Source organism: Aquarana catesbeiana, linkage group LG01, assembly GCF_042186555.1.
Source record: "Aquarana catesbeiana isolate 2022-GZ linkage group LG01, ASM4218655v1, whole genome shotgun sequence".
NCBI classification, from domain to species: domain Eukaryota; kingdom Metazoa; phylum Chordata; class Amphibia; order Anura; family Ranidae; genus Aquarana; species Aquarana catesbeiana.
In genome coordinates this window covers 1,938,781-1,961,872 of record NC_133324.1, presented here as the reverse complement: position 1 = coordinate 1,961,872, position 23,092 = coordinate 1,938,781, and the positions used below count along the sequence as shown (strand labels likewise).

The following is a 23,092-nucleotide window of genomic DNA, read 5'->3' as shown; positions in this document are numbered from 1 at the left end:
CATAGCCTAACCATAGCCTGTCCATAACCTGACTAAAGCTTGACCATAGCCTAACCATAGCCTGGCCATAGCCTGTCCATAGCCTGACCATAACCTGACTATAGCCTGTCCATAGCCTGACCATAGACTGACCATAACCTGACTATAGCCTGTCCATGGCCTGACCATAGCCTGACCATAGACTGTCCATAGCTTGACCATAGCCTGTCCATAGCCTGACCATAGCCTATCCATAGCCCAACCATAGCCTGTCCATAGCCTGTACATAGCCTGTCCATAGCCTGACCATTGCCTGACCATAGCCCGTCCATAGCCTGTCCATAGACTGTCCATAGCCTGACCATAGCCTGTCCATAGACTGTCCATAGCCTGTCCATAGACTGTCCATAGCCTGTCCATAGCCTGTCCATAGCCTGACCATTGCCTGTCCATAGCCTGACCATTGCCTGACCATAGCCTGACCATAGCCTGTCCATAGACTGTCCATAGCCTGACCATAGCCTGTCCATAGCCTGTCCATAGCCTGACCATAGCCTGACCATAACCTGTCCATAGCCTGACCATAACCTGTCCATAGCCTGTCCATAGCTTGTCCATGTGTTAGTTTTATGTGTGAAATAAATCTCCGGCAATTACATCATTATCAATAATAATCTTTACCACCCGCTCCACATGTGTCCTGCTATGTATGAGATCGACTCAGCCAACTGGCACTGCAGGAAATGAGTCAGCCAATAAAGAGGCCGATGACAGATCATCTGTAATTCTAATGGCGGGAATAAAACCGCACAACAACAACTGCAGGTCAGGGATTGGTTAAAGGGACACCCCGGGGCGACACCTGTGTAGATCTGGAATGAGTTTATTACAATATAAATCCTGAATAGTAATAAGAATAGATATATAAATCCTGAATAGTAGTAATAATAATAATAGTTATATAAATCCCGAATAATATTAATAATAATATAAATCCCGAATAATAATAATAAAAATATAAACATTGTACATTTATTATAATAATATAAATCATGTTAATTATAATAATAATAATACAAATCCTAAATAATAATAACATACAGAGTGCTGTTAATGCTCCCCAGCTGGACGGATGGAGTGTACTCGGCTCTGCCCAATCCCTGGTCCCTCCAACCCTTCCAGAATAATAATACATCAATGGGTGGAGACGTGACGCACGGCACACCCAACTCCACACTTTATAGTCTCTCTCCTTCCCTCACTGTGTATAGAGAACACTGACAGCGAGCTACACTACACTACACTGTACAATACTACACAGACACCCTGCAACCACCCACACTGCCACACACTATCAGGACTAATCACACTGTGCACTACTGGAACTATACCTGACACCCACAGCACTGACACCCACTGACACCCACTGACACCCACTGACACCCACTGACACCCACAGCACTGACACCCACTGACACCCACAGCACTGACACCCACTGACACCCACAGCACTGACACCCACTGACACCCTGTCCCTGCACTGACACCCACTGACACCCTGTCCCTACACTGACACCCTGTCCCTGCACTGACACCCACTGACACCCTGTCCCTGCACTGACAGACACCCAGGTAATGTAATGCACAGGTACACAATAACACACAGGTGAAATATACAGCCCCCCATCTCACTCCCCTATACTGATGCGCAGCACTGATTACACCTGTACAATATAACACACTTCACCATGGGGAGATTCCGTCATCTTCATCCTCTTCTTCTCTGCCTCCCCCTCCTCATCTCCGCACTCACCAACAAGGAGAAGAAACTGATCGTGGACAAACACAACTTCTACCGATCCAAGTCCGACCCCCCCGCCGCCAACATGAGGACACTGGTGAGAGAATACCACTTTGTACAGCGCTACAGAATGTGTCAGAGCTATATAAATGTATTATAATAATAATAATAATAATAGTGTGTGACTGTGGGGGAGGGGACATTAGAGTGTAAGCTCCTCTGGTACAGAGACGGATGACATAGGTTGGACTTGATGGACTTGTGTCTTTTTTCAACCTCACCTACTATATAACTGTGTGACTGGCTCAGTGATCTCTGTACGGCACTGTGGTATATGTTGGTGCTACAGGAATATCATATGGGATGAAAACGTGCCAAGATATAATTGAATAGAAATATGTTACAGTGTTGTTGTATTACATAGTCACATGTTGTTATAGACACAAGTCCATCCAGTCCAACCTATGTGTGTGATTATGTGTCAGTATTACATTACATATCCCTGTATATTGCGGTCATTCAGGTGATTATCTAATAGTTTCTTGAAGCTATCAATGCTCCCCGCTGAGACCACCACCTGTGGAAGGAATCATTGGGATAACCCTGAATGTGCACAACAAATGTTCCTGCCCCATTAGTGTCCATCAGTGGATGACATGTCTGTGCTGATGTTTGGTAATCCTTTGTACATTGATACATATGATGATTATATGAGATTTATTTTAGGGGATGGAGTCAGGTTTGCATTATTCCAGCACAGCACCAATCTTTGGTTATGTAAATGGATCTTATTTTTATTTTTGGAAGTCGAATGTTATTTGTTTACTACAATAAACATTTTTCTGAATTAAAATAAAAACATATTCATCTTCTACGGAGATCCTCACACCTACAATATGTTATCGATACAAAACATATTCCAATTATTCCAAAAACAATTGTGTATATCAAGAAAAAACTAACAAAATGTGTCATTTTGATAAATTTACACTCAAGATAGTCCCAAAAAATTCTGTAGTATTTCAGGCAAAACTTGTATCTTCAACTAAAACACTATTACTAAAAACCAAAACCAAAATATCTTCTTGTGTTGATACCCCCCCTTGTGACAATGCACCACCACTTACCTGTATGTCCACCATGAGTCCTCAGATATGGTAGATCGACCAGCACATGACTCCTCAGATATCATGGTGGATCGACCAGCACATGACTCCTCAGATATCATGGTGGATCGACCAGCACATGACTCCTCAGATATCATGGTGGAGCGACCAGCACATGACTCCTCAGATATCATGGTGGAGCGACCAGCACATGACTCCTCAGATATCATGGTGGAGCGACCAGCACATGACTCCTCAGATATCATGGTGGATCGACCAGCACATGACTCCTCAGATATCATGGTGGATTGACTGGCACATGACTCCTCAGATATCATGGTGGAGCGACCAGCACATGACTCCCCAGATATCATGGTGGAGCGACCAGCACATGACTCCCCAGATATCATGGTGGAGCGACCAGCACATGACTCCTCAGATATCATGGTGGAGCGACCAGCACATGACTCCCCAGATATCATGGTGGAGCGACCAGCACATGACTCCTCAGATATCATGGTGGAGCGACCAGCACATGACTCCTCAGATATCATGGTGGAGCGACCAGCACATGACTCCTCAGATATCATGGTGGAGCGACCAGCACATGACTCCCCAGATATCATGGTGGATGGACCAGCACATGACTCCCCAGATATCATGGTGGATGGACCAGCACATGACTCCTCAGATATCATGGTGGATTGACCGGCACATGACTCCTCAGATATCATGGCGGAGCGACCAGCACATGACTCCTCAGATATCATGGTGGATCGACCAGCACATGACTCCTCAGATATCATGGTGGATTGACCGGCACATGACTCCTCAGATATCATGGTGGAGCGACCGGCACATGACTCCTCAGATATCATGGTGGAGCGACCAGCACATGACTCCTCAGATATCATGGTGGATGGACCAGCACATGACTCCTCAGATATCATGGTGGAGCGACCAGCACATGACTCCTCAGATATCATGGTGGAGCGACCAGCACATGACTCCTCAGATATCATGGTGGAGCGACCAGCACATGACTCCCCAGATATCATGGTGGATCGACCAGCACATGACTCCTCAGATATCATGGTGGATCGACCAGCACATGACTCCCCAGATATCATGGTGGAGCGACCAGCACATGACTCCTCAGATATCATGGTGGAGCGACCAGCACATGACTCCCCAGATATCACGGTGGAGCGACCAGCACATGACTCCCCAGATATCATGGTGGAGCGACCAGCACATGACTCCCCAGATATCATGGTGGAGCAACCACCACATGACTCCTCAGATATCATGGTGGAGCGACCAGCACATGACTCCTCAGATATCATGGTGGAGCGACCAGCACATGACTCCCCAGATATCATGGTGGAGCGACCAGCATATGACTCCCCAGATATCATGGTGGATCGACCAGCACATGACTCCTCAGATATCATGGTGGAGCGACCAGCACATGACTCCCCAGATATCATGGTGGAGCGACCAGCACATGACTCCCCAGATATCATGGTGGAGCGACCAGCACATGACTCCTCAGATATCATGGTGGATCGACCAGCACATGACTCCCCAGATATCATGGTGGAGCGACCAGCACATGACTCCCCAGATATCATGGTGGATCGACCAGCACATGACTCCTCAGATATCATGGTGGATCAACCAGCACATGACTCCCCAGATATCATGGTGGAGCGACCAGCACATGACTCCTCAGATATCATGGTGGAGCGACCAGCACATGACTCCCCAGATATCATGGTGGAGCGACCAGCACATGACTCCCCAGATATCATGGTGGAGCGACCAGCACATGACTCCCCAGATATCATGGTGGAGCGACCAGCACATGACTCCTCAGATATCATGGTGGAGCGACCAGCACATGACTCCCCAGATATCATGGTGGAGTGACCAGCACATGACTCCCCAGATATCATGGTGGAGCGACCACCACATGACTCCTCAGATATCATGCTGGAGCGAAAAGCACATGACTCCTCAGATATTATGGTGGAGCGACCAGCACATGACTCCTCAGATATCATGGTGGAGCGACCAGCACATGACTCCCCAGATATCATGGTGGAGCGACCAGCACATGACTCCTCAGATATCATGGTGGAGCGACCAGCACATGACTCCCCAGATATCATGGTGGAGCGACCAGCACATGACTCCTCAGATATCATGGTGGAGAGACCAGCACATGACTCCCCAGATATCATGGTGGATCGACCAGCACATGACTCCTCAGATATCATGGTGGAGCGACCAGCACATGACTCCTCAGATATCATGGTGGAGCGACCAGCACATGACTCCCCAGATATCATGGTGGATGGACCAGCACATGACTCCTCAGATATCATGGTGGAGCGACCAGCACATGACTCCCACACCAGAAAGGAAGAGGGAGATTAGGGAAGTAAACAAGTGGCTGAAGAGGTGGTGTAGTAAGGAGGGGTTTGGGTTCCTGGAGGACTGGGCCGACTTCTCAGTCGGTAACCGGTACTATAGAAGGGACGGACTGCACCTAAATGAGGAGGGTGCAGATCTGCTGGGAAGGAAGATGGCCAAAAAGTTAGAGGGGTTTTTAAACTAGGCGATGGGGGGGAGGGTCCAGAGGCAGAGATAGCCAGCGCGGAAGATATTCCAGAGGGTAGTATTGGGGGCATTAGTGGTAGGTTAACCAAAGCACAAAAACACAAGGTAAGTATAGTAGCAAGTCCTAGTTGCAATCTCGAAACACCCAATACGAAGACAATATGCGACCGGTCTAAACCATGTGGCATGTTCACCAATGCCAGGAGCATGGCGGACAAGATGGGTGAACTAGAGATACTGTTGTACGAGGAGGATTTGGATTTTGTGGGAATTTCAGAGACCTGGTTCAACAACTCTCATGATTGGCTGGCAAACATTCAAGGGTATACCCTATACCGCAAGGATAGAGAGGGTAAAAAAGGGGGAAGGGTATGCCTATATATCAAGAATAATGTACAAGTGAATGTGAGAGATGACATCACTGAGGGAGCTAGAGAGGAGGTGGAATCCTTATGGGTAGAGCTCCAAAGGGATAAAGCTAAGGGGAAAATAATACTGGGAGTATGCTATAGGCCCCCTAACCTGAGGGAGGAAGTGGAGACGGATCTCCTATCACAAATTGGAGTAGCAGCAAGGATGGGAAGTGTTATCATAATGGGGGATTTTAATTATCCAGACATAGATTGGGCGGAGGGAACCGCGCATTCATTTAAGGCTCGCCAGTTCCTTAATGTCTTGCAGGACAATTTTATGGGTCAGATGGTAGACGCACCAACTAGAAATAAAACATTACTAGATCTACTGATTACCAACAATACAGACCTGATAACAGATGTGGAAATACGGGGCAATTTAGGTAACAGCGATCACAGGTCAATTAGTTTCAGTATAAATCACACAAATAGGAAACATGAAGGGAACACAAAGACACTGAATTTCAAAAGAGCCAACTTCCCTAAACTACAAACCTTGCTAAAAGGCATAAATTGGGATAAAATATTAGAAACAAAGAATAAGGAGGAGAGATGGGTTTGCTTTAAGAGCATATTAAATAAGGGCATTAGCCAAAGTATCCCATTGGGTAATAAATTTAAAAGAGCGAACAAAAGTCCTGGATGGCTTAACTCCAATGTAAAAATGCATATAAAAGCAAAGGAGAAGGCCTTCAAAAAATACAAGGTTGAGGGATCATCCTCAGCATTCAGACTTTATAAAGAATGCAACAGGATATGTAAAGGTGCAATTAGGACAGCTAAGATAGAACATGAAAGACACATAGCGGAGGAGAGCAAAAAAAATCCCAAGAAATTCTTTAAGTATGTAAACAGTAAAAAAGGGAGGACAGACCATATTGGCCCCATAAAGAATGAGGAAGGACATCTGGTTACAAAGGATGGGGAGATGGCAAAGGTATTGAATTTATTCTTCTCCTCAGTCTTCACGAGGGAATCGGGGGGCTTCAGTAACCAAAACTGCAGTGTTTATCCTCATGACACAACACAGGAAGCACCTCCATGGTTAACAGAGGACGGAATTAAAATTAGACTTGAGAAACTTAACATTAATAAATCACCGGGACCAGATGGCTTGCATCCGAGGGTACTTAGGAAACTCAGTCAAGTGATTGCCAGACCGTTGTTCCTAATTTTTACAGATAGTCTACTGACTGGAATGGTACCAGCTGATTGGAGAAAAGCCAATGTAGCTCCTATATTTAAAAAGGGCCCAAAATACATCCCTGGGAATTACAGACCAGTTAGCCTAACATCGATAGTATGTAAACTCTTGGAGGGGATGATAAGGGACTATATACAAGATTTTAGTAATGAGAACGATATCATTAGCAGTAATCAGCATGGATTCATGAAGAATCGTTCTTGCCAAACCAATCTATTAACCTTCTATGAGGAGGTGAGTTGCCATCTAGATAAAGGAAGGCCCGTAGACGTGGTGTATCTGGATTTTGCAAAAGCATTTGACACAGTTCCCCATAAACGTTTACTGTACAAAATAAGGTGCGTTGGCATGGACCATAGGGTGAGTACATGGATTGAAAACTGGCTACAAGGGCGTGTTCAGAGGGTGGTGATAAATGGGGAGTACTCAGAATGGTCAGGGGTGGGTAGTGGGGTTCCCCAAGGTTCTGTGCTGGGACCAATCCTATTTAATTTGTTCATAAACGATCTGGAGGATGGGATAAACAGTTCAATCTCTGTATTTGCAGATGATACTAAGCTAAGCAGGGCAATAACTTCTCCGCAGGATGTGGAAATCTTGCAAAAAGACCTGAACAAATGAATGGGGGAGGGGTGACTACATGGCAAATGAGGTTCAATGTAGAAAAATGTAAAATAATGCATTTGGGTGGTAAAAATCTGAATGCAATCTATACACTGGGGGGAGAACCTCTGGGGGAATCTAGGATGGAAAAGGACCTGGGGGTCCTAGTAGATGATAGGCTCAGCAATGGCATGCAATGCCAAGCTGCTGCTAACAAAGCAAACAGAATATTGGCATTAAAAGGGGGATCAACTCCAGAGATAAAATGATAATTCTCCCGCTCTACAAGACTCTGGTCCGGCCGCACCTGGAGTATGCTGTCCAGTTCTGGGCACCAGTCCTCAGGAGGGACGTACTGGAAATGGAGCGAGTACAAAGAAGGGCAACAAAGCTAATAAAGGGTCTGGAGGATCTTAGTTATGAGGAAAGGTTGTGAGCTCTGAACTTATTCTCTCTGAAGAAGAGACGCTTGAGAGGGGATATGATTTCAATTTACAAATACCGGACTGGTGACCCCACAATATATAAATACCGGACTGGTGACCCCTCAATAGGGATAAAACTTTTTCACAGAAGAGAGTTTACCAAGACTCGTGGCCACTCATTAAAATTAGAAGAAAAGAGGTTTAATCTTAAACTACGTAGAAGGTTCTTTACTGTAAGAGCGGCAAGGATGTGGAATTCCCTTCCACAGGCGGTGGTCTCAGCGGGGAGCATTGATAGCTTCAAGAAACTATTAGATAATCACCTGAATGACCGCAATATACAGGGATATACAATGTAATACTGACACATAATCACACACATAGGTTGGACTTGATGGACTTGTGTCTTTTTTCAACCTCACCTACTATGTAACTATGTAACTATGTAACTATATATCATGGTGGAGCGACCAGCACATGACTCCCCAGATGTCATGGTGGAGCGACCAGCACATGACTCCCCAGATATCATGGTGGAGCGACCAGCACATGACTCCTCAGATATCATGGTGGATCGACCAGCACATGACTCCTCAGATATCATGGTGGATCGACCAGCACATGACTCCCCAGATATCATGGTGGAGCGACCAGCACATGACTCCTCAGATATCATGGTGGAGCGACCAGCACATGACTCCCCAGATATCATGGTGGAGCGACCAGCACATGACTCCTCAGATATCATGGTGGATCGACCAGCACATGACTCCCCAGATATCATGGTGGAGTGACCAGCACATGACTCCTCAGATATCATGGTGGAGCGACCAGCACATGACTCCCCAGATATCATGGTGGAGTGACCAGCACATGACTCCTCAGATATCATGGTGGATCGACCAGCACATGACTCCCCAGATATCATGGTGGAGCGACCAGCACATGACTCCCCAGATATCATGGTGGATCGACCAGCACATGACTCCTCAGATATCATGGTGGATCGACCAGCACATGACTCCCCAGATATCATGGTGGAGCGACCAGCACATGACTCCTCAGATATCATGGTGGAGCGACCAGCACATGACTCCCCAGATATCATGGTGGAGCGACCAGCACATGACTCCCCAGATATCATGGTGGAGCGACCAGCACATGACTCCCCAGATATCATGGTGGAGCGACCAGCACATGACTCCCCAGATATCATGGTGGATCAACCAGCACATGACTCCTCAGATATCATGGTGGAGCGACCAGCACATGACTCCCCAGATATCATGGTGGATCGACCAGCACATGACTCCTCAGATATCATGGTGGAGCGACCAGCACATGACTCCCCAGATATCATGGTGGAGCGACCAGCACATGACTCCCCAGATATCATGGTGGAGCGACCACCACATGACTCCTCAGATATCATGCTGGAGCGACCAGCACATGACTCCTCAGATATCATGGTGGAGCGACCAGCACATGACTCCTCAGATATCATGGCGGAGCGACCAGCACATGCCTCCTCAGATATCATGGTGGAGCGACCAGCACATGACTCCTCAGATATCATGGCGGAGCGACCAGCACATGACTCCTCAGATATCACGGTGGAGCGACCAGCACATGACTCCTCAGATATCATGGTGGAGCGACCAGCACACGACTCCTCAGATATCATGGTGGAGCGACCAGCACATGACTCCCCAGACATGACTCCCCAGATATCATGGTGGAGCGACCAGCACATGACTCCTCAGATATCATGGTGGAGCGACCAGCACATGACTCCCCAGATATCATGGTGGAGCGACCAGCACATGATTCCTCAGATATCATGGTGGAGCGACCAGCACATGACTCCCCAGATATCATGGTGGAGCGACCAGCACATGACTCCTCAGATATCATGGTGGAGCGACCAGCACATGACTCCCCAGATATCATGGTGGAGCGACCAGCACATGACTCCCCAGATATCATGGTGGATCAACCAGCACATGACTCCTCAGATATCATGGTGGAGCGACCAGCACATGACTCCCCAGATATCATGGTGGATCGACCAGCACATGACTCCTCAGATATCATGGTGGAGCGACCAGCACATGACTCCCCAGATATCATGGTGGAGCGACCAGCACATGACTCCCCAGATATCATGGTGGAGTGACCACCACATGACTCCTCAGATATCATGCTGGAGCGACCAGCACATGACTCCTCAGATATCATGGTGGAGCGACCAGCACATGACTCCTCAGATATCATGGCGGAGCGACCAGCACATGACTCCTCAGATATCATGGCGGAGCGACCAGCACATGACTCGTCAGATATCACGGTGGAGCGACCAGCACATGACTCCTCAGATATCATGGTGGAGCGACCAGCACACGACTCCTCAGATATCATGGTGGAGCGACCAGCACATGACTCCCCAGATATCATGGTGGAGCGACCAGCACATGACTCCCCAGATATCATGGTGGAGCGACCAGCACATGACTCCTCAGATATCATGGTGGAGCGACCAGCACATGACTCCCCAGATATCATGGTGGAGCGACCAGCACATGACTCCTCAGATATCATGGTGGAGCGACCAGCACATGACTCCTCAGATATCATGGTGGAGCGACCAGCACATGACTCCCCAGATATCATGGTGGAGCGACCAGCATATGACTCCCCAGATATCATGGTGGAGCGACCAGCATATGACTCCCCAGATATCATGGTGGATCGACCAGCACATGACTCCCCAGATATCATGGTGGAGCGACCAGCATATGACTCCCCAGATATCATGGTGGATCGACCAGCACATGACTCCTCAGATATCATGGTGGAGCGACCAGCACATGATTCCTCAGATATCATGGTGGAGTGACCAGCACATGACTCCCCAGATATCATGGTGGAGCGACCAGCACATGACTCCTCAGATATCATGGTGGATCGACCAGCACATGACTCCTCAGATATCATGGTGGATCGACCAGCACATGACTCCCCAGATATCATGGTGGAGCGACCAGCACATGACTCCCCAGATATCATGGTGGAGCGACCAGCACATGACTCCTCAGATATCATGGTGGAGCGACCAGCACATGACTCCTCAGATATCATGGTGGAGCGACCAGCACATGACTCCTCAGATATCATGGTGGAGCGACCAGCACATGACTCCCCAGATATCATGGTGGAGCGACCAGCACATGACTCCTCAGATATCATGGTGGAGCGACCAGCACATGACTCCCCAGATATCATGGTGGAGCGACCAGCACATGATTCCTCAGATATCATGGTGGAGTGACCAGCAACAAAGACTTTGCATAGTGCAAAAATGTTTAAAAAGCTTCAAATTTATTTAAAATTATGTATAGCTGAAATTTGGGATTTAGGTGTTGTTGTGGCCACAACACTGTAAGCCCTCACAGGGCCCTGCTGTGAAATATTAGATCAAGAATTGTAATTACATGTCCCTGTTGAACAGGGGCAGAAAAATTGGGCCTTTGGTGGTGGTGGTGGTGGTGGTGCTGGTGCCACAACACTGCAACCCCTCACAGACACTCTAGTTGGAACGCAGGAACGAGCCCTGCTGCAAAGTATTGCATCAAAAATTGTAATTACACGCCCCTGTGAAACAGGGGCAGAAAAATTGTGCCTTAGGCACTGGTGGTGGCGCCCAGAACCAAAAATGTTCTTACAAGCTATCAGCGTGATGATTGAGGAGGAAGAGGATAATTACTCAGGATAGTCACTCAGCATCAGCATAGGCAGTCTTTGAAGGGATTTGAGATTTCAAAAAAATTATTCGGTTACATCAGCATCAGGTGCTTGGTAGCTGGGGGTGATCCAAGACTGATTCATTTTTATGAAGGTCAGTCGATCGACCGAGTCGGTGGACAGACGCACCCTGTGATCGGTTACAAAGCCTCCAGCAGCACTGAATGTGCGTTCCGAAAGAAAACTGGATGCAGGACAGGCCAGTAGCTCAATTGCACACTGTGCAAGCTCTGGCCAGTGATCCATCCTCAAGACCCAGTAACCCAGAGGATTTTCGGTGGGAAAGGTGTCCAAGTCAGATCTTGCCCCTAGGTATTCCTGCACCATGTAAAACAGACGCTGGCGATGGTTGCTGGAACCGATCATACCTTGGGGCTACGGACCAAAAAATTGTCTGAATGCATCGGTCAGACGGCCACCTTCTCCACCGCTCCTTCTTTGACTGACCGAAGCCTCAGCAACACGTCCAGGAACAGGAGTTTGTAACCTCCCAGTCTCTGGGAACGCGTTGCACAGACCTTTCTGCAAGGCCTCCCGAACATGTTTCATCCTCTGCTCCCTCTGCGATGGCAAGATAAGGTCCGCAACCTTACCCTTGTAACGTGGATCAAGGAGGGTTGCCAGCCAGTATTGGTCCTTCTCCTTGATACCACGAATACGAGGATCCTTACGCAGGCTTTGCAGGATCAGGGAGGCCATGCAGCGTAGGTTTGCTGAGGCATTCGGTCCGGAGTCCTCTGGGTCACTAAGGACGACATGGTCCGCAGCCTCCTCCTCCCAGCCACGTACAAGTCCATGTGTTTCTTGGGACTGATCCCTTAAAGACTGCTGCTGATGCTGAGTGCCAGGCTCCACCTCCATACTGACACAATCCTCCTCCTCCTCCTCCTCCTCGTCCTCTTCCTGTGTGATCCTGTGCACGCAGGAACACTGTCTGGATAAAGGGGGCCTTGAGAGCTAAGGAAGTCCTCCTCTTCCTGCCTCTGTTCTGCCTCAAGTGCCCTGTCCATTATTCCACACAGCGTGTGCTCCACCAGGTGGACAAGGGGGACAGTGTCACTGATGCATGCACTGTCACTGCTCACCATCCTCGTGGCCTCCTCAAATAGTGACAGGACAGTGCATGCATCCCTGATCATGGCCCACTGGCGTGGGGAAAAAAAAACAAGCTCCCCTGACCCTGTCCTGGTGCCATAGTCGCACAGGTACTCATTGATGGCCCTCTGCTGCGTGTGCAGCCGCTGCAGCATGGCCAACGTTGAGTTCCACCTGGTGGGCATGTCACAGATTAGGCGGTTCTTGGGCAGGTTAAACTCCTTTTGGAGGTCCATCAGCCGAGCACTGGCATTATATGACCGGCGGAAATGCACACAGACTTTCCTGGCCTGCCTCAGGACATCCTGTAAGCCCGGGTACCTGCCCAAGAACCGCTGCACCACCAAGTTAAGGACGTGAGCCAAACAGGGCACATGGGTCATTTGTCCCTGTCGGAGGGCAGAGAGGAGGTTGGTGCCATTGTCGCAAACCACCATTCCTGCCTTAAGTTGGCGTGGCGTCAACCACCTCTGAACCTGCCCCTGCAGAGCTGACAGAACCTCTGCCCCAGTGTGGCTCCTGTCCCCCAAGCACACCAGCTCAAGCACCGCATGGCATCTTTTGGCCTGCGTACTTGCATAGCCCCTTGAACGGCTACGGAGCACCACTGGTTCCGAGGACAAAGCACAGGAAGAGGCCATGGAGGAAGAAGAAGAGGAGGGGGTGGAGGAGAGAGGTGTGTCACAATCATTAGCATTTTGGAGGCGTGGTGGCGGAACAACATCCAACACTACTGCACCTTGTCCTGCATCCTTCCCAGCTGCCAGCAGAGTCACCCAATGCGCCGTAAAACTTAGGTAACGTCCCTGTCCATGCCTGCTGGACCATGAGTCAGTGGTAATATGCACCTTACCGCTGACCGCCCTGTCCAGCGAGGCATGGACATTGCCTTCCACATGCCGGTAGAGAGCGGGAATCGCCTTCCGTGAGAAAAAGTGGCGTTTGGGTACCTGCCACTGAGGAACTGCACATTCCACAAACTCACGGAAGGGGGCAGAGTCTACCAACTGAAAAGGCAGCAGTTGAAGTGCTAGCAATTTTGCCAAGCTAGCATTAAACCGCTGGGCATGTGGATGGCTGGGAGCAAACTTCTTTCGGCGGTGCAGCAGTTGGGGCAGGGAAATTTGCCTGGTACAATCTGACGTCGGTGTACCAAAAGCAGATTGCCCACAAGTACTTGGCTGTGACACACCTAATTCTACACCTTCATTCCTCTCAGTGCAGGTCTCAGAGAGGACTGAAGGTCTAGTGGGGTTGGAGATCTCAGCTGATGAGGAGCAAGGAGAGGTCCTCTTTGTTCTTTGGTGTGGGTCTTTTAGATACGCTTGCCAATGAACTGCATGGCAGGTCAACATATGTCTGGTCAAGCATGTGGTACCCAAGCGGGAAATGTTTTGGCCACGCGAGATTCGCTTGAGACATATGTTGCAAATAGCAGCGGTGCGATCTGATGCACTCGTCTCAAAAAAGGCCCACACCAAAGAACTTTAGAATAACACGCAGAGACAGCAGCGCCCTGCACATGCGGAGCTTTGAGGTGTGATGCAGTCAATGTGCTGCCCTTAGGCTGGCCCCTGGAGGGCATCCTGCCTCGTTGGTGATGTGCCTCCTCCTCCTCCTCTCTCCTATCAGGCACCCACGTTGAGTCAGTGACCTCATCATCCCCTCCCTCCTCATCACTGGAGCAAACCTGGCAGTATGCTGCAGCAGGGGGAGCATGACTGCCAGATTGCTGTCCTTCTTGGGCACCCCCTCTGTCCATGCTCACGTTACTGCTTTCATCTAGCTCAGTATCATCATCAGAGCCTTCCAAACGCTGGGCATCCTCCTGGAGCATGTACCCAACACTGTGGTCAAACAGTTCGAGGGACTCCTCAGGAGGACATGGTGGGGCTAGGGAAGGAGTCACTGATGACATTGAGCCGAGGGAAGAGGCCGCTGCTTTGCCAGACAAAGTACCCTGAGCATGGGTGAGAGAGGATGAGGAGGATGAGGACGGCTTGGTCATCCACTCGACCAAGTCTTCCGCATGTTGCGGCTCAACACGGCCAGCTGCCGAAAAAATGGCCAAGCGTGTCCCACGGCCACGTGCTGATGAGGATGCACCGTCTCCACGACCAGCACTAGACACAGAGCCTGCTTGCCCTCTCTTATTGGCTTGTGACTGTCTGCCTCTCCTTCTTGGCCTTCCAGACATACTAATGGCCTGTAGCTGCACTAAGCTGGGATATATATATATATATATACTGATACTGCAGCTAGCAAAATCAACTGCCTGCCTGTAGTATGAGAACACCACCAACCTTCTACAGGTAGCTTTAGATGAACACTGTGAGCAGGACGCACCCCACTAACTTGTAGTTTTAGCTGAACACTGTGAGCAGGACGCACCCCACTAACTTGTAGGTTTAGCTGAACACTGTGAGCAGGACGCACCCCACTAACTTGTAGGTTTAGCTGAACACTGTGAGCAGGACGCACCCCACTAACTTGTAGTTTTAGCTGAACACTGTGAGCAGGACGCACCGCACTAACTGTAAATAGTCTAGCTTCTTGACTGTGGTACTAATAGGATCAAAAGAACACCAGTAATTTTCTTCAGGTAGCTGTAAATATTGTAACAAGACAAGCCTGCCTGTCAGTAGGAAGATAACAGGAACGGATCTAGCTAAACTGAATACAGTGTATATATATATATATATATATATATATATGCAACACCTGGGATGCATATATATACACAATACACTGTAAGTGCAGCTAAACTGACTGACTGTTCTGCCTAATCTATCTAACTCAAATCAAATGACACTGTCTGTCACACTACACAGGACCGCCGTGCAGGCGGCCTTATATAGTGTGGGGCGTGTACTAAACCCCCTGAGCCATAATTGGCCAAAGCCTCCTTGGCTTTGGCCAATTACGGCTCTCTGTTCAGGCGGCGCTGTGATTGGCCAAGCATGCGGGTCATAGTGCATGCTTAGCCAATCATCAGTCAGCAATGCACTGCGATGCCGCAGTGAATTATGGGCCGTGACGCACCACACGAATTTGGCGCGAACGGCCCATATCGTTCGCAATTCGGCGAACGGGCGAACAGACGATGTTTGAGTCGAACATGGGTTCGACTCGAACACAAAGCTCATCCCTATTAGTAGGTGTGAGGCTCTCAGTATGAGATTACAGGAGGAACATGTTTGATGGATTGCTTTATTCACCTTTGTATCTTATTGTATCTTATTGTATCTTATTGTATCAATGTACATAGAATAGCACCTTCGCACTTTGTTGTATCATCTGATAGACACGAATGAGGCTTCACCACTATAGGAATATCAGCCGTGCTTAGTAATAAGATGGTGTTGGGTTCACACTTAGGGTTAGGGTGCGATGATTGATATCGCATGTGAATCGCATCGCATTGCTGTGCAGATTACATGCGAAGTCTGTGTGATGTGATTTCAGCCCTACAAACTGTATGACTGAAATCACAAGTCAAGCTCTATTGTCATTCCACTACACATAAGAACATACAGTAGAACGAAATATCGTATCTCACAGGGCCACGGTGCTACATACAAATTAAACATCATTATAACTGGATGTACAAAGAATAAAAACACAGTGAGGACTACACATCTAGGAACTACGTAGCTGTACATATACTATATGTTTCCAAAAGTCTTTGTAGCAGCAAGTGTTTATAATGATCACATTGCATTCGCACCAAAATGGTGAGCACTGGAATCGAATCGCATTGGGTGTTGACACTTATACGTTCCGATTTCTGCACCAATTCACAGTTTGCACTGCAATCTGCGCACCGATCTGGGGGTGTCATTAACTTTATATTGGCACCCCCAGGGGTTCGCAGATCTCAGTGTGCGATTCAGGTGCGATGCGGGAACCAGTACTGAATCGCAGGGTTTCCCGCAGCGCACAGCTTGGTCTTTGTGGCGCACAGCCAGTGATTCAGCGAGTTCTATGACCTCTTTGTAGTAGACGGTCCGGACCTCTTTGTAGTAGACGGGTCGGACCTCTTTGTAGTAGACGGGTCGGACCTCTTTGTAGTAGACGGGTCAGACCTCTTTGTAGTAGACGGGTCAGACCTCTTTGTAGTAGACGGGTCAGACCTCTTTGTAGTAGACAGGTCGGACCTCTTTGTAGTAGACGGGTCGGACCTCTTTGTAGTAGACGGGTCAGACCTCTTTGTAGTAGACGGGTCGGACCTCTTTGTAGTAGACGGGTCAGACCTCTTTGTAGTAGACGGGTCAGACCTCTTTGTAGTAGACGGGTCAGACCTCTTTGTAGTAGACAGGTCGGACCTCTTTGTAGTAGACGGGTCAGACCTCTTTGTAGTAGACGGGTCAGACCTCTTTGTAGTAGACAGGTCGGACCTCTTTGTAGTAGACGGGTCGGACCTCTTTGTAGTAGACGGGTCAGACCTCTTTGTAGTAGACGGGTCAGACCTCTTTGTAGTAGACGGGTCAGACCTCTTTGTAGTAGACAGGTCGGACCTCTTTGTAGTAGACGGGTCAGACCTCTTTGTAGTAGACAGGTCGGACCTCTTTGTAGTAGACGGGTCGGACCTCTTTGTAGTAGACGGTCAGACCTCTTTGTAGTAGACAGGTCAGACCTCTTTGTAGTAGACGGGTCGGACCTCTTTGTAGTAGACGGGTCAGACCTCTTTGTAGTAGACGGGTCAGACCTCTTTGTAGTAGACGGGTCAGACCTCTTTGTAGTAGACAGGTCGGACCTCTTTGTAGTAGACGGGTCAGACCTCTTTGTAGTAGACGGTCAGACCTCTTTGTAGTAGACAGGTCGGACCTCTTTGTAGTAGACGGGTCAGACCTCTTTGTAGTAGACGGGTTAGACCTCTTTGTAGTAGACAGGTCAGACCTCTTTGTAGTAGACAGGTCGGACCTCTTTGTAGTAGACAGGTCAGACCTCTTTGTAGTAGACAGGTCAGACCTCTTTGTAGTAGACAGGTCAGACCTCTTTGTAGTAGACGGGTCAGACCTCTTTGTAGTAGACAGGTCAGACCTCTTTGTAGTAGACGGTCAGACCTCTTTGTAGTAGACGGGTCGGACCTCTTTGTAGTAGACGGGTCAGACCTCTTTGAAGTAGACGGGTCGGACCTCTTTGTAGTAGACAGGTCGGACCTCTTTGTAGTAGACGGGTCGGACCTCTTTGTAGTAGACGGGTCAGACCTCTTTGTAGTAGACGGGTCGGACCTCTTTGTAGTAGACAGGTCGGACCTCTTTGTAGTAGACGGGTCGGACCTCTTTGTAGTAGACAGGTCGGACCTCTTTGTAGTAGACGGTCAGACCTCTTTGTAGTAGACGGTCAGACCTCTTTGTAGTAGACGGGTCGGACCTCTTTGTAGTAGATGGGTCGGACCTCTTTGTAGTAGACAGGTCGGACCTCTTTGTAGTAGACGGGTCGGACCTCTTTGTAGTAGACAGGTCGGACCTCTTTGTAGTAGACGGTCAGACCTCTTTGTAGTAGACAGGTCGGACCTCTTTGTAGTAGACGGGTCGGACCTCTTTGTAGTAGATGGGTCGGACCTCTTTGTAGTAGACGGGTCGGACCTCTTTGTAATAGACAGGTCGGACCTCTTTGTAGTAGACGGTCAGACCTCTTTGTAGTAGACGGTCAGACCTCTTTGTAGTAGACGGGTCGGACCTCTTTGTAGTAGACAGGTCGGACCTCTTTGTAGTAGACAGGTCGAACCTCTTTGTAGTAGACAGGTCAGACCTCTTTATAGTAGACGGGTCGGACCTCTTTGTAGTAGACAGGTTGGACCTCTTTGTAGTAGACGGGTCGGACCACTTTGTAGTAGACAGGTCAGACCTCTTTGTAGTAGACGGTCAGACCTCTTTGTAGTAGACAGGTCGGACCTCTTTGTAGTAGACGGTCAGACCTCTTTGTAGTAGACAGGTCGGACCTCTTTGTAGTAGACGGGTCGGACCTCTTTGTAGTAGATGGGTCGGACCTCTTTGTAGTAGACGGGTCGGACCTCTTTGTAGTAGACAGGTCGGACCTCTTTGTAATAGACAGGTCGGACCTCTTTGTAGTAGACGGTCAGACCTCTTTGTAGTAGACAGGTCGGACCTCTTTGTAATAGACGGGTCAGACCTCTTTGTAGTAGACGGGTCAGACCTCTTTGTAGTAGACGGGTCGGACCTCTTTGTAGTAGACGGGTCGGACCTCTTTGTAGTAGACGGGTCAGACCTCTTTGTAGTAGACAGGTCGGACCTCTTTGTAGTAGACGGGTCAGACCTCTTTGTAGTAGACAGGTCGGACCTCTTTGTAGTAGACGGGTCAGACCTCTTTGTAGTAGACGGGTCAGACCTCTTTGTAGTAGACAGGTCGGACCTCTTTGTAGTAGACGGGTCAGACCTCTTTGTAGTAGACAGGTCGGACCTCTTTGTAGTAGACGGGTCAGACCTCTTTGTAGTAGACAGGTCGGACCTCTTTGTAGTAGACAGGTCAGATTTCTTTGTAGTAGACGGGTCAGACCTCTTTGTAGTAGACAGGTCGGACCTCTTTGTAGTAGACAGGTCAGATCTCTTTGTAGTAGAAGGGTCAGACCTCTTTGTAGTAGACAGGTCAGATCTCTTTGTAGTAGACGGGTCAGACCTCTTTGTAGTAGACAGGTCGGACCTCTTTGTAGTAGACGGGTCGGACCTCTTTGTAGTAGACTGGTCAGACCTCTTTGTAGTAGACGGTCAGACCTCTTTGTAGTAGACAGGTCGGACCTCTTTGTAGTAGACGGTCAGACCTCTTTGTAGTAGACGGGTCGGACCTCTTTGTAGTAGACAGGTCAGATCTCTTTGTAGTAGACGGGTCAGACCTCTTTGTAGTAGACAGGTCAGATCTCTTTGTAGTAGACAGGTCAGACCTCTTTGTAGTAGACAGGTCAGATCTCTTTGTAGTAGACGGGTCAGACCTCTTTGTAGTAGACAGGTCAGACCTCTTTGTAGTAGACAGGTCAGATCTCTTTGTAGTAGACGGGTCAGACCTCTTTGTAGTAGACAGGTCAGATCTCTTTGTAGTAGACAGGTCAGACCTCTTTGTAGTAGACAGGTCAGACCTCTTTGTAGTAGACAGGTCGGACCTCTTTGTAGTAGACGGGTCAGACCTCTTTGTAGTAGACAGTTCGGACCTCTTTGTAGTAGACGGGTCAGACCTCTTTGTAGTAGACGGGTCGGACCTCTTTGTAGTAGACGGGTCAGACCTCTTTGTAGTAGACAGGTCAGACCTCTTTGTAGTAGACGGGTCGGACCTCTTTGTAGTAGACGGGTCAGACCTCTTTGTAGTAGACGGGTCGGACGTCTTTGTAGTAGACGGGTCAGACCTCTTTGTAGTAGACAGGTCAGACCTCTTTGTAGTAGACGGGTCGGACCTCTTTGTAGTAGACGGGTCAGACCTCTTTGTAGTAGACGGGTCGGACCTCTTTGTAGTAGACGGGTCAGACCTCTTTGTAGTAGACGGGTCAGACCTCTTTGTAGTAGACGGGTCGGACCTCTTTGTAGTAGACAGGTCGGACCTCTTTGTAGTAGACAGGTCGGACCTCTTTGTAGTAGACAGGTCGGACCTCTTTGTAGTAGACAGGTCGGACCTCTTTGTAGTAGACAGGTCGGACCTCTTTGTAGTAGACAGGTCGGACCTCTTTGTAGTAGACAGGTCGGACCTCTTTCATCTTCCCCTGGATGTGGTCATGGAAAGGTGTCAGGTAATGAGCAGGGAAGATAATAACATCATCACAATTATATGATCTCCTCCTGAATGTGACAATCCTGGGTGGATCGGGGATAGTCAGGATGACGATGGAGCTGCTATGGCCTAGGCAGGCAATATAGAAAGGATATGAAGAATGAGAACTGCTCCTTGTTATTAATAGGCATAGACAGCCCAGTTCCACATACAGTATCTGAGAAAAGTAAGTACACCCCTCAGTGACATTGGTGTAAATCTTTTCTTCTCTCTTTTCATGTAACAACACTGAAGAAATGACACTTGTCTGCAATGTAAAGTAGTGAGTGTACAGCTTGTATAACAGTGTAAATTTACTGTCCCCTCAAAATAACTCAACACACAGCCATTAATGTCTAAACCGCTGGCAACAAAAGTCAGTACACCCCTAAGTGAAAATCTCCAAATTGGGCCCAAAGTGTCAATATTTTGTGTGGCCACCATTATTTTCCAGCACTGCCTTAACCCTCTTGGACATGGAGGTCACCAGAGCTTCACAGGTTGTCACTGGAGTCCTCTTCCCCTCCTCCATGATGACATCACAGAGCTGGTGGATGTTAGAGACCTTGTGCTCCTCCATCTTCCGACCCACAGATGATCAATAGGGTAGAAGAAAAGATTTACACAAATGTGACTGAGGGGTGTACTTACTTTTGTCAGATACTGTATACACCAATCCTCGGAAGTGGGGGAGGGACTATTGATGGGTGAGGGACTGTCAGTGAGGGGGGAGGGACTATTGATGGATATCTTAGAGGGAACAGTGGAGATCAGAAAGCAGTTTCCAGCCTGGGTTGTCCATTTCCCAGCAACAACTATTGGCTGGAGGATGTCTCCCTCTCCCCATGGATGTGAGATTGGCCAACCATCATCTCATGTGTATGGGACACAAGCCAGAAGCAGATTTTTGCTCCAACATTGGGCAGAAGATTTGGTTTTGGCTCCTACATAGTTCTTATGCTTTCGGGTTTGGCTTCTAGAAAATTCAAATGACAAAAATGGATATAAATGGCACAGATCCGGACTCCATTTGCAGCACCCTGCCGTTGAAGATCGGGCTCTATGGGATCCACTTTCTCCTTCATTAGACGTGACTCTTCCCCTCGGAGGCATTTCACCCAATGGGCTTAACCCTAAACCCAGTCTTGTCTGACAAGGGAGAGAATGTCGGACTCTTCTGACACAGATAAAGGTTGTTAGCGGAGTGCGGAATGTGCGTTTGTATGTCCATAAAGACATGGTGTGACCAGTTTGGTGTGGAGGAACTGTCCTGTACAGAGCCCTGTCCTTATTCCTGCTGATCACCTTTGGGATGAAAGGGTACACTGATGGTGAGTCAGGTCCTCTCATCCAACATCAGTACCTGACCTCACTAATGGGCACAATTTTACACAGACACCCTCCAACATCTTGTGGTAAATCTTCACTAAAGAGTGGGGGATGGTATAGCCATAAAGAGTGGCCAACATGAATTGTTTCTGGAACCTCCAGGATATCTCAACCTTCTGGGACCATGTAATGGCCTATATTTTGGAGTCACAAGTGTCACCATTCCTAAAGACCCTTCACTCTGTCTATTCAACGGTAAAAATCAGTGTCCTCCAACGGGCTCCACACATCTCACCCACTTCCCTCAGTTGATACATCTCTGTCTTTTGCTAGCCAGCAGGGTAATTCTTAAATGGTGGACAACACCAACTGCCCCTTCCATCCAGATGGTGAACAGGGAGCTTAAATCTTTAATGTATATCGAAAGACTTGAAAGAATAGTGTAGAACCTTGAACCCACAAAGCGGTTCTTCACGAGATGGAAGCCCTTCCTGGAACACATCCTTTTGGACTCAGAGCTCAGTTCTCTTATGGCTCCATTTCAATTCACAACTTGTCATGTCAGGGCAAATCTAACTAATACTCTGGTTAGGTTGAGGAGGTGTTCCTGAATATCACCCCAAACCTCTTTGATACACGATCTCCTGTGAGCTTGGAAACGGTTTAGCTACATATATGATGTTATTGTTTGTAACATTTTCATATTTTCTTTTCTACATGCATCATTTTCTATGGTCATATGTCATGCAATATTCCATAGGGTGCTGCCCCTGGTCTCTAGCGGAGAGCTTCATCCACATATATACCTTAAGGTGACAGGTTTTCTTCTCATTTGAGACAAGTTATACTGTCAAATAACTGTTACTCTACTAAAACAGAATGGCTCATTTATCTTCATACCAAACAGATGGCACAATGATTGTTATGTTCATGGCAATCCATGTATAGGCTGT

The 23,092-nt window shown here is 48.3% G+C and overlaps 1 protein-coding gene across 1 annotated transcript in view; it reads left to right on the top strand.

Moving 5' to 3' along the window:
• Positions 1-1,297: 1,297 nt before the first annotated feature.
• The window catches only part of LOC141129358 (uncharacterized), a 79,675-nt gene continuing 57,880 nt past the window's right edge, over positions 1,298-23,092 (top strand). The window contains exon 1 of the mRNA XM_073617344.1: positions 1,298-1,877. Coding sequence (XP_073473445.1) covers positions 1,728-1,877 — 150 coding nt within the window. The 5' untranslated portion in view covers positions 1,298-1,727. The remainder of the gene's footprint in view (positions 1,878-23,092) is intronic.